The sequence below is a fragment of the Adiantum capillus-veneris genome, chromosome 4 (genome assembly GCF_014529385.1).
Source record: "Adiantum capillus-veneris isolate H3 chromosome 4, ASM1452938v2, whole genome shotgun sequence".
Taxonomy (NCBI): Eukaryota; Viridiplantae; Streptophyta; class Polypodiopsida; order Polypodiales; family Pteridaceae; genus Adiantum; species Adiantum capillus-veneris.
In genome coordinates, this window is record NC_140934.1 from 174,524,785 (window position 1) to 174,537,491 (window position 12,707).

General features: G+C 41.0%; 1 protein-coding gene across 1 annotated transcript; it reads left to right on the forward strand.

The window, feature by feature from the left end:
• The first annotated feature begins 7,101 nt into the window (after nucleotides 1-7,101).
• Nucleotides 7,102-12,207, forward strand: LOC147460379 (protein SGT1 homolog A-like). The gene is made up of 10 exons (XM_086511465.1): nucleotides 7,102-7,452; nucleotides 9,041-9,110; nucleotides 9,200-9,324; nucleotides 9,664-9,790; nucleotides 9,898-9,994; nucleotides 10,084-10,149; nucleotides 10,243-10,381; nucleotides 11,154-11,242; nucleotides 11,315-11,419; nucleotides 11,781-12,207. The coding sequence occupies exons 1-10, from the start codon at nucleotides 7,119-7,121 to the stop codon at nucleotides 11,886-11,888; spliced, it is 1,260 nt and encodes a 419-aa protein (XP_086367591.1). The 5' UTR covers nucleotides 7,102-7,118; the 3' UTR covers nucleotides 11,889-12,207.
• The last annotated feature ends 500 nt before the right edge of the window (nucleotides 12,208-12,707 follow it).

Here is a 12,707-nt window from a genome sequence, read left to right on the forward strand (position 1 = left end):
ATAATTCCCAAGGCACTTCCAACAACAACAACAACAACAACAATCGGTCCAAGGAGAAGGGAGTTTACAAAGGTAAAAAAAAACTCTCTCCTGAAGAACTTGAAGCTTTTCGCAAGGACCATAAGTGTTTCAAGTGTGGAGAGCAAGGACATGGCTATCGTTCTTGCCCCAAGAAGAATACTCACAATGAGACTCCTAGAGCTTTCACCATCAAAGCTCCAAAAGAGGATGCTCATTGCAAAGGATCATCACTCTCCTATGCTTGGGGAAAGGTAAGAGAGCATGATGCCTTCATCTTGTTTGACCCTGGCTCTACTCTTAACTTCATATCAATAGAGTTGGCCACCAAGTTGGGCATTCAAGCTTTTGAGATGGGAGATATAGTAGTCGCTGATGCAGCTTTCAAGGGCAACAAGCCTCCGTTACTCCCTTGATTGGGAAGTTGAGGCTTCATGTCCAAAGCTATGTCGAAAAAGAAGACTTCTTCATCTCTCCTCTCCAACATCAGGATGTTATCCTAGGGGCACCATGGTTTGATCGCATGGCTGCCAACATGAAGTTCCCTGAAAGGAGAATTTACTTCACTTACAGGGGAAAGAACATGTATATAGATGCTAGTGAGCGTGGTCGCACTATTCCACTTGTAAATCCTCTTTCTTTTGATAAGTCAATGAAGAGCTCAGTTTCTGCGTACATGATTTTTGTCAAAGAGTCTCCAAAAGATACTAATGTTTCATCAAATGTAAATGATAGGAATCAAGAAGAGTTAGACTTGTCTAATTTTCTAAAAGGATTCCAAGATGTGTTCATCGATGATATCCCTATGGACTTACCTCCAAAACGAGGGGATGATGACCATCGTATTGAGCTCCTTCATGGAAGCTCACCACCTAACAAGCCTCCTTATCGAGTCTCACAAGCTCAACAAGAGGAGATCATGAGACAAGTACAAGAGCTGGTAGACAAAGGGATGGTGAGGCCTAGTTCCTCTCCCTTTTGTTCTCCAGTCCTTTTAGTGCAAAAGAAAGATGGTACATACCGTATGTGTGTGGACTATCGAGCACTAAACCATATCACTATCAAAAACAGATTTCCCGTACCTCGGGTAGAAGATTTGTTTGATAAGCTACAAGGCTCTACCTACTTCAGTAGGATTGACCTTAAGAGTGGCTATCATCAAATAAGGATAGTGGATGAAGATATCTTAAAGACCGCGCTTCGCACAACGTTTGGTCTTTATGAATATCTAGTCATGCCTTTTGGCTTGACTAATGTACCAGCTACGTTCAATCGTTTGATGGAGAAAATTTTTAGACCATATCGAAAATTCACTGGAGTGTTCTTTGATGATATCATCATCTACTCCAAGTCTTTGGAGGAACATAAGCAACATCTCCAAGTGATTTTTCAAGCATTGAGGGAGAACAAGCTTTATCTCAACCAAAAGAAAAACGAATTCTTCCTTCAAGAGATTCAATACTTAGGTCATATTATCTCTAAAGATGGTATCCAAATGGATCCATCAAAGTTAGAGGTAATAAAAGCATGGCCTAACCCAAGAAATCTACATGAGCTAAGAAGCTTTATTGGTATGTGTGCATACTATAGACGCTTCATAGCAAAATTCTCTCAAGTAGCAGGACCACTACACGACTTAACTAAGAAGAACGTTAAGTTTGTATGGACTGCTAAGGAGAAAAATGCTTTTGAAAAACTCAAAGAGAAGCTTACTTCCCAACCAATCCTCGTGCTTCTGGATCTCTCAAAGCCATTTGAGGTCCAATGTGATGCTTGTGGTGATTGCCTTGGAGCGGTTTTGCTTCAAGAAGGGCATGCCATAGCATATGAGAGCCGAAGGCTCAATGGTGATGAACGAGTCTTGGGCATTTATGAGAAAGAGCTTTTAGTTGTTCTACATGCCCTAGACACATGGAAGCACTACCTATTGGGGACTCCATTTATCCTACGAACCGACCACCAAAGTCTCAAGTATTTCATGACGCAAACCAAGCTTTCCGACAAACAAATGAGGTGGGCAAATTTTCTTTCGCAATTTAATTTCCATATTGCTCACATAGCTGGTAAGCACAATCAAGTTGCCGATGCACTTTCACGACGACCAAAAGTTAATGCGGTGTCTATAGCTACTCACAATGATCTATCCTCTATGATAGATGAGTATGCTACTGACCCTGACTTTAGAGACATAATGTCAGCCCTTGCTTTGGGGAAGAAAGAGGAACCATTCACCTTGCAGGATGGTTATCTTCTCCACGGCAATAGGCTATGTGTTACTCATTCCCTTCGTGAGAAGGTTATGTATGAATCCCATGCTCCTCCATATGCAGGGCATAGAGGTATTCAACCTACTCTCCGAGGAGTAGAGACGTATTTCTATTGGCCTACCATGAAAGTGGACATACAAGAGTATGTTTCAAAATGTGTAGTATGCCAAAAGACCAAGTATGATAGAGGGAAGCAACCTGGATTACTCCAGCCATTGCCTATTCCAAATTCACCATGGGAGAGTATATCCATGGATTTCATCTTTGGATTGCCCAAGTCTATCCATGGGAATACAGGAATATGGACAATAGTCGACAGGTTTAGCAAGCAAGCACATTTCATTCCTGTCAAAAAGACTATTAAGGCACACCAAATGGCAACTCTCTTCATATCTTAGATTTTCAAGCACCATGGATTACCCACATCCATCGTGTTAGATAGAGATCCTAGAATGACCAGTAATTTCTGGAAAGGTCTCTTTGAAAATCTAGGAACAAGATTGAATTTCTCTTCGGCCTATCACCCACAAACGGATGGCCAAAGTGAGATAGCCAATCTTACGATACTCGATCTACTCAAAACTTATGTTACCGAAGTAGATCAACGCTCACAATGGGAAAAGTATTTACCGCTAGTAGAGTATACCTACAATAATACTGTACATACTTCTACGGGGAAAGCACCTTTCGAGATCATAGAGGGAAGACCTAAAAGTCCCTTGCTACTGAAAGTACATGGGAAGATCTTTGCCGCCGATGAGTATAGCCGTGACCTACAAGAATCTTTTCGAAAGATTAGGGAGGCTATAGCCATCTCTCAACAAAGGCAAAAAGCTGCTGTTGATAAGCACAGAAGAGCCTTAATGTTCAAAGAAAATGATTGGGTCTTACTCAAGTTTCCTAAGGCTCGATTAAGGCAAACGACGGGCAAAAATCCTACTAGCCATCAAAAGTATTATGCTAAACTAGCAAAAAGATACTATGGTCCTTTCCAAATCTTGAAGCCTATCAATGAGACGGCTTATCAACTCAAGTTGCCCAACCATTGGCTTACACACAATGCCTTTCATGTAAGCTTACTTAAGCCCTACAAAGGAGAGCCACCAATTGAACCAATTATTGAAGACCCTCCCGAAGTCGAAGACCAAGAAGAGGTGCTACAACCCGAAGCTATCCTTCGGCATGAAGACAAGGTACTACGACATGGTAAGATAATCCGACGGTATCTTATTAAGTTCAAAAATTATCCTTTTGAAGATGCTAAATGGATGCAAGGAGTACAACTTAAGGATAGTATGAACCTTGTCAATGCTTACAATGCTACATTAGAGTAAGCAAATGTACAAATTTCTTTTAAATGACTCATGTTTTTGTCTTATATGACTAGTCCTCTTTTTAATTTTTAATTGTGCACAAATTTAACTAGTATGCATGCTTAGAATCATGTTTGTGATGACGACGTCTCTCAAACACCAAGTAGAATTTGTCACTCTACTTTGGGAGAATGAAATGGACTAAAGAGCAGACATGCTTGCGGCAGCTATGTCTCCCAAGCACCAAATGGATTAGTCATCCATCTTGGAAAGATGTCGTAGGGTAAAAAGGGATCCTTTATCCGCTAAGTACGATTGACTAATGACTAAGACTTTATCTCTTCTACCTCATAGTCGAGGACGACTATGATTTCAAGAGAGAGGTAATGTCATAAAATCTAATATCTAACCAACCTAAATGATTTTCTCATATTAAATTGATCACTTAATGTGGGAGAATAAACGGGAACAAGTGTTAAGATATAGATATGTGCTTATAGATCTATCTCAACACTGGGCCAATTGTAAAGGGGCCCAAAAGGGAGATGGTCTATCAAAGAGCAAGGCTAACCAATGGAGCATAAGACCTTAGGGTTAGCTTCATTGAAGACCTCCAATAAATGTGTGTAAAAGTCCTTTGACCTTAGGTAAGCTAGGGCTAAGCTTGAGGTGGGAACCCGGCCCAAGCTCGAGGTGCTTGTCGTGCTTGAGGTGTTTGTCATGCTTGAGGTGCTTGATTAAGATGCTTGAGGTGCTTGACTGGCTCCATGCTTGAGGTGCTTGACTTGCTGCATGATTAAGGTACTTGAGGTGCCTTGAGAAGCTTGCCTGAGATGCTTGTGGGAACACCCCCTAGTTCAAGTGCTTTGTCATGCTTGATGAGTAAGGTGCTTGATCACCTAAAGTCAAAAGCATTCCTACAAGAGGGGGGGCGAGCCCTTTTCTTCCTTGGGGCTAGAGAGAGAACACCCACTCACACACACAAGGGAAGCCCCAACTTGAAGAGGCAGCAAGGACACATGTCAGGCCCCTACCCATGTTACCTTCATGTGTTGCTTGAAGCCTATTGGCTAAGCTTCAAAGGGGTCCAATGATAAATTACATGAATTATCTAATTGTTTTAGCATTTATCTAGCCCTCTCTCTCAAAAAGGAAAGGGGGACACTTGTCTCAAGGCTACCCCTACTGCTTGTAATGCCTCTTGCTCATGATTGGCTAGGCCTGGGAGGGTCCAATGAGCTTCAAGCATGAGCTACAAGGGGGGGTCGACCCAAGCTAGCTAGGGGCTTGCTTGAGGGGTATACTCACCCACACACACTCACAATCACTCTCATTGTGTGCTATGCAAAGTGCAAGAGATCCCTCTCCAAGCAAGTAGAGGTTGAGAGCCTACACCAACACTCTTGGCTATGGAGTGCAAATCCAACCAAGAGCCATGCTTCAATGCTTGAGCTTGTCATCTCCTTCTTCTTCATTACTATGCTATTATGTATGCCAGCAACAAGAGTATGATAAGTGAGGAACTAGTTCTTTCTCCTATGAAATGTTTCTTCTTCCTCTTCCCTACCCTCATTCCCTGCTAGCTCTCTCCACCTTCGAAGGTGTTTGAGGTCTTGGGACTGAGGCTTGGGACAATTAAAGCTTTCTTCAAGTTCATGTTATGCTATGATTGTGATGCATGAAGCTTTCCATCTTCATTGCATCACCTAGGTCACAAGGAACACAAAGAATGTATTGTAACAAGTCTCTCTTAATGGGAGAAATCATAATACAAATGCCTATTGGAGGGGGGACCGGCTCCACATAAATCCGGTCCTCAACTGTTGTCATGTTCTCTAAATTCTCTCTCTTGCAAAAGTATTGTTCATGCCAAGTTAACTAATTGCTATGATTATGTTGCTATCTTCAATTATGTCTACCCGCTATGCTCACAAAGTTATTTCTCGAAAGTATTCTCATTAATTTCCGCTATTCTCAAGTTGAATAGGCTAATTCCATTACAGATAACTCCTGTGCTGGAGTTTGGACGGCTTCGACTTCTTCTTCGGTTGATGCTTCCGCATGAGATCTGTTCGGAGTAGACACCTTCCTTTCCACCTTCCTTGGTGGTGCAACGGCATGGGCGTCCTTAGAACTTCGTGTTACACGCTTTGGAGCCATAGCTTCGGAATGGAGAAAAGAAAAGCGCGTTGATGGAGAGAGAGAGAGAGAGAGAGTTCACAAATCGGGTGAAGGCACGTCGAAGATTGGAGATGGAGATGGTTTGAAGGTGAGAGGTTAAGGGAGAGAGGCTTCCTCCGACGCGTCGTTGCAAGAGAGCTTCCGCTTCTGTAGATGTGTGTTCAAATTGAGAGGAGAAGGGTCTTTTATATAGGCCCTAGGGGGGTGCTAAGAATACTGAGAGGTTTCAAGAATAGGAGAGGAAAAAAAAGCTCGCGCATCATCGCGGCTCTACTTTTTTTTTTTTTTTGTGGGTACGCGAATTTTATACGTGATTTTAAAAAGCTCTATACTTACAAGTTCCCATTCTATTTTGAAAGAGAGAAAGAAAGAAGTATCTTAATTTTGACTCACCTCTCTTTCTTTCCTAAAAATACTATCTATAAGCTTTTTCTTCACACATAGATTAGGTTCTCACATAAACTTATTGTTCCACATAAAGAAAGATCATAAATAAATGGATTCTGAACCCGATTTTCAATCCGATTGCTTTGATAAACTCACGATGACTCACAAAATTGAGAATCTCAATTACTTTGCAAAATAACTGAAATGACTTATATGGATAAATGTTGGGTACATTACATGATGTCCTTGAAGAAAGTTTGTTATCTGCTGAATGGGGATGGCAATGGGCATGGGAAGTGATCGAAAAAAACTACACTGTTTGGGGGTCATATGTAGATGAAGAGTTGGACACGATTTACATCAAATTGCTTGATCTCTATTTCTTTCTCAATCTTAAGCTCATGCTCTTAAAGCAAGAGCTTGGGTTGATTCGTCATTACAAAATTTACTTGAGCTGGGTTCAAAAAATAGATTTAAGAGAAGTTTGTAGAGCTCCAACTCAATATCTTGATTCCATTGAAATAGCACGACTAAGAGTGCTATCCAGATACATTCCTGAACCTTTTTGGCAATAATGTAAACTGTTTTTTTTTTGAAATATGTCTCTTTAGTGATTTGCATTTATGTAATCTGTGTGTGTGTGCGCGCGTGCGCGCGTGCACATGCACGCGGAAGGGAGAAGGAGAAGAGAAAGATACGAAAAGGTTAAATTAGCATGAGTAATCTAAAGGGAGTAATCTAAAGGGACCAAAGACAGAGTGAGATAAAAACTTGCATTTGAACAATGGGAAAATAAGTATTCGTACGTCATTGGTGATAGTGTCGATCATGTGTGTCATGGAGAGATGTATAAAGATATATACACACACACAAACACATACAGAGTGAGGTGATAAGAGCGAGCAAAACCCGTTGGTAGGCGAGTGGCACGAGCTAGTAGAAGGAATATATTATGATGACCTTGACCATCCCATTTAATACCCTGCAACGCTTCAAATGTCTTGGCATTTCAATCTCTTGTTGCTTTGGTGATTTTTCTTGGGCGCGTACACAGAAGCTTCTGGACAAGCTTCGAGTCAAAGATACACATCTCATCTTTTCTGTTCGCAGTGAGTTGCGTGCGATGGCGGAGGACCTGGAGAAGCAAGTTACTGACGCTATCTTGGACGACAACCTTGACTTGGCTCTGGACCTCTACACGAAGGTGATAGCGGCAGATCCTAGTAAGGCTGCCTCTCTTCTTCCAAGCAGAGCGCAGGTGCACATCAAACTGCAGAATTTCACAGGTATCATACTAGAATGCGGATTGCGCATCTGTTCAAGTTCTTGGTAACGTGTTCTCCATGTGATGATCTCTGTCTATGTGAGAAAGCGTTGATTGTTCCGGCTAGGTTGCACGCTGGAAACTTTGTTTGCAGGATCCCATTTGTTCTTGCAATGTAGTTGGAACTTTGAATCTGCCTTAATTGTGTACCTTTATGAAAGTTCTTTTTGTAGGAGAAGGTTACATTGCTAAGGAAGGATCTGCCTTCTGCTAACTTGACACGATAAGTGTGCGGAAGGGATTTTTTGTCTTACTTGGTTGCATGTTGGTCCTCAGTCCAGCTCTACGTAGCTCTCGAAGGATATCCTGATTGCTGCACATCTCTGATCTGGTCCTTGACCTCCTCTGCATTTGATCTACCACCTTGATTGTTGTTGGATCAACATGTTCAATATCCACAACAAGATGCACATTCGTTGCAAGCTGATTAACAATTTGTCACTAACTTAGATAAACCAGAAACCAGTTCAAACTACTGCTTGTAGAAGCATGAGGACAGGGGTTTGAAAGGCTTTTGGACTCAAATTGAAAGAGGGTTTTCTCAATACTAGTTGGTCAGTCAAAGTAAGTATCAGCAAGTAGAGTCTCGTACACACTTCCTTTATTATATGGAGGATGTGGGTGTGTATCCTCAAAAAAGTAGATTGTGTCAGCCCACCTATGAGTTTACTGGCTGTTGCATCAGCTGCAGGCCTGAAAAGTAAAGCACCTCAAGTATGATTCAAACTTGCTCTGTATGGACTGCTTGAGCTAACCAGTTGGTCATTTATTCTTGCTCGTCTTTAAAGCTTGCTGCATTCTTAGCAAACTGGGTTTGCTGAAAAATTCAAAAACTTATGGATTAAGCTCATTAATGATTTATTCTGAAAGCTTAAACACATTCCAAAATTGATAGTCCTATGTAAATAAGCAATCTGTGATGACACAATTTGGATTCACTAAGGAGGTTTAGCATAGGGTTATTAAAGAGAACTTTTAAGTTCAAAGAAGACTTATGGAAGGTATGGCATAAACAAAGGTAGGGGCTAAGTAGTACGCGTTGTTGATGTGCTAGAATCATGGTATTCCTTACCGAAATGGAACTCATAAGTGGCATGGATATCAAGGGATCAAGAGACTCAAGAGCTTGTACACACCAAACCTTGGCATCTGAGGCATCATGTTTGAGGTAGAATAAGGTGTGAGCGGACTCACATTTTGTGTACGGAGCCTATGATGGCTTCTGTGGCTGTCAAATCCATGTGGCTAGGGTGACTGGATTCTTGAATCTCTAGGCTAGAGGAGATCATGCACAATGTCATACTTTCAATGTGGGACTGAGGACTTGGGTGGAGATAATGGAGGCGTTTTGGATATGGGAGAGCATTGATAAAGGCAGTAGATTTTAGATGAGTCTGCAGGACTTTGGCTTAGTCATTCTGTGAGAAACTGGATTCTCCTTGCCCTGATTGATATTAGGGCTTTGAAAACTGTTGCTTCTTTTCTTCTTTTGTTTGTGGAGTTATCCATTTGACTATTTAGGGCCCTGACCATGTAAGAGCTTGAAACAGATGCTATTGCTGATGCAAATAAGGCTATAGAGCTGAATGCTTCTTCGGCGAAGGCCTTCCGCTGCAAAGGGCAAGATTTGTCATTGCTTTACTCCTGGTTGTTATCTGATTGACTACTGTGTTATCTGATTGGAGTTTCTGATCCCTATCTTTTTACAGAGTTGCTTGCTATAAACTTGAGGAGTATGAAACTGCAAAAGCAGCATTCACCGCAGGGGCAAATTTGGAACCATCCAATTCTGACTTTCAGAACTGGATAATGAAATGTGATAATGCTATAGCTGGTATGTGGAGATCATCTCTTAAAGTTTTCATAACCTTTTGAGATTGTGCATCCTTACGGATGTACTGCATGACTTTGGTTTCCTATCCTTTAGACAGTTGTGTCTCGTTTTCATAGAGTGTATTCTACTGATTTGTCCATTGCAAGAAGTAGCAGAAATCACATTGAGATTATAGAAATTGGGCAATTTCTCATGTGGTTCTTCCTGACAGGTATAGGGACTAGTAACACATTTCACATATTATGTACCAAGGATTGTGACCTCTGTTTAGAACTGAGACTTCCAAACTTTTACAAGAGACTTGTTTAGATCTGAGACTTTCAAGTTTCTATTTCACAGATGAATCCCAGTCAGAGGAGGGGTTATCCGATAGCAGAAATGAAGAACATTTAAATGAGCACAAAACAGTGTTTCCTGCCAGTTCACCCTCATCTCCCCCGCAACCTAAGCCTGCACAAAATTTCAGGTGAAGGCAAGTGACTTGGTTCCTGTAGGAAAGCTGCTTTCTGTTTCTTAATTTCCTTTTGAACATATGCTGTTTTTAATAGCTTGTATGTGGAATGAGCACTTTAGGCATGCGTTCTACCAGAACACAAACGAGGCTGTGGTAGAAATTCTGGCGAAAGGATTAAGGAAGGAGCAGGTTGCAGTAGAATTTGGAGTTCAACTTGTAAGTGAAATGAAGCAGTCTGGCGTAATTCTAGACATACTTCATTTCCAAGTTGATTTGAGAGTTGATTTCTTGTTTCTCATCGTCAGTTGAAGGTTGTAATTGAGTGTCCTCCACATGAGCCCTACATATTTCAAACAAGGCTCAACCGAAAAGTAAGCTTTTTGTGAAAACCATGTTCTCTCTTGCTTTGTGGTAATTTTATTCACATGTAACCTGAAGTCGGTACTTTCTCCTGGTTCTTGCAGGTGCTGACTGATAAATGCAAGTATACTATCCTCGGCACAAAAGTTGAAATACGACTTGCAAAAGCCGAAAGTGTGAACTGGAGTTCGCTGGAGTTTAATGAAAATGAGGTGGTTGTACCAACTCCAGTTATAGCCAAACGTAAGTATGGGTGTCTTCAGTTTGTTCAAAATTGAGTGCAGCTATGTAAACTTTTCCAGCTGCTCCATTTTTTGTTGGTGAAGTTGAAGTTCTTCATGCCTCATTTTTGACATAGTTGAGGTTGAAAAGAGTTTACTGCTCCCCTGTCGCTCAATTCGGGAATTATGTTGTCAAGTCATTGATTAAGGATGTCTAATCAACATTTTCTGCTCACAGCCATGCCCTTGTGATGTGGGCTAGTTCCATGTTGACACTTTCTGAGGTTTGGGTTGATGTCATTTATATTATCTCATCAGGTTATGGCTATAAGTGAGGACAGTATTTATAAAGACCTTTGGAGTCTGAAAAAGTGAGAAAAACTGCACCAGCTTTCACCCACAACCTGCGTGCACCTGCATGCATATGCGCGCTCACCCCCATGTTGGTAAAATATCGAGGTAAAGGGTTGTTGTTGTACCCTCTATTCCATAAGGTTGGCGCTCTAACCATCCTTAAGAGAGGTCTATAAGTGTTATGGCTGCAAGTCCATGCATAGGAAGTTTTTGCATCTGAGGCTGTGTATCAAGGTACTTCAGCCAATTGAAAAGGTAAGTCTAGTGAAACTTGTGATTTAGCTACATGAGACGATAGTGAGTAAAACCAGGTTATCTGACAATGAACATGCTTCTGGTTTTTCTTATCTCTTCCTTTTCAGAAGCAATGGCTGCTAACTACCTCTGTTTTGATCTTTTAACTTAAAAATTTGCCTGATTATTTTGTTTCTCGGATTCAGCCACTGTGAATACAAAATTGGATTATCCTTCCTCAAGCAAGAAGGGACACAAAGATTGGGACAAGCTAGAAGCGCAAGTAATAAAGGAGGTAGGTCGCTCTCTGGAGGCTGCAGGAATTGTTAGGTTCAAATTGCTGCTACTAATGTCTGCTGCTTTGCAGGAGAAAGATGAGAAATTGGAAGGTGATGCAGCTCTCAACAAACTCTTTAGGGACATTTATCGAAATGCAGATGAAGATACTCGGAGAGCTATGAACAAGTCTTTTGTAAGTTCATGGAAAAATTCAAATGGTTATGTCAATGGTTAATAAGGTCATGTAGAGCAGTATATTTTTGGCTTTCTAAAAGAAGCCTTAGAGGAGGAGAAAGTTAGGCTGACATTTGAGATTTTATTATTTTTATTGCTCATTGGACCTACCTTTTCATGCTTTTTTAGTTTGTTAATTGATAGGTCTTTTCATTTCACAGCCTTAAATGACTTGACTTTCCTTTCATTTTATTCTTTTAGAATGCCAATGTAAACCTTCACCTTGTTAAGCTCTTGCTGTGCATATTGAAGCCTTGGTAGTGTATCTCGACCTTCATCCAATGTTGTCTCTTACAATACTATGATTCACATTGTTGCAGGTGGAGTCCAATGGGACTGTGCTGTCTACTAATTGGAAAGATGTTGGTGAGAAGTATGTTGAAGGTAGTCCGCCCTCAGGCATGGAGATGAAGAAATGGGAAGCATAAGATTGTTTGGCTGTGCCAGTGAGCAAGTATCGACAGGGAAAGGCGCCACTGCATTTGCTTCAATGTGCAGTTTTGTTCACATGGTCTTGTAACGTGGAAATTGTAATCACTCAAAGTTGAGTAAAGGGAACATCACACGTCTGGGTGTTGGTTTGTGATTACATTTGTGGTAGGTTTAGTGTGTACTACTGCGTTTTCCCCGAGTGTGGTTATACCTTCATTCTGCTTTTGTTGTCTGTATTGGGAGAGAACTATTTCTCAAGGCAAAAGAGATTTTAGACGCTGTATAGAAATAATATCCAAGTTGAATTATGGAGCATTTTGGATTTGTGTGATATACACTTTTTAGTTTGCATAATTCTACTCGAACAGCTGATTTTTTGGAGGTTTGGTTTCTGGAACATGATCCTAAAACAAAACACCATGATTTAGGTTTCAATTACATGAACGCTCGACAGATGTAGACAGACGTTGTATACACGTGGTGTTGTCTATTTGCTTGTAAAAGATGGTTGTTGATGGTTTGATGAGTTTGTATGTTGATGGACGTTGTTATTCTTGTCAAGTGGAAACTATTTACATGGATCCAAGGGCATGAGATTTTTGAAGGTGGAAAATCCCAAAAACATGAATGTTTGGGGACAAATTGCAACACTGCTAGATCCCATTGAGGATATAATTGAAAAATCACCCCTCTTGTGGGGCTAAATGGCACGAATTGGGAGGAGATTGAAGACTAACAACAAGAACTTGGGTGTGTACTAATGGGAAAATGCTGGTTCAACAGCTCATCTATGGACTACAAATGCCAAACCAAAA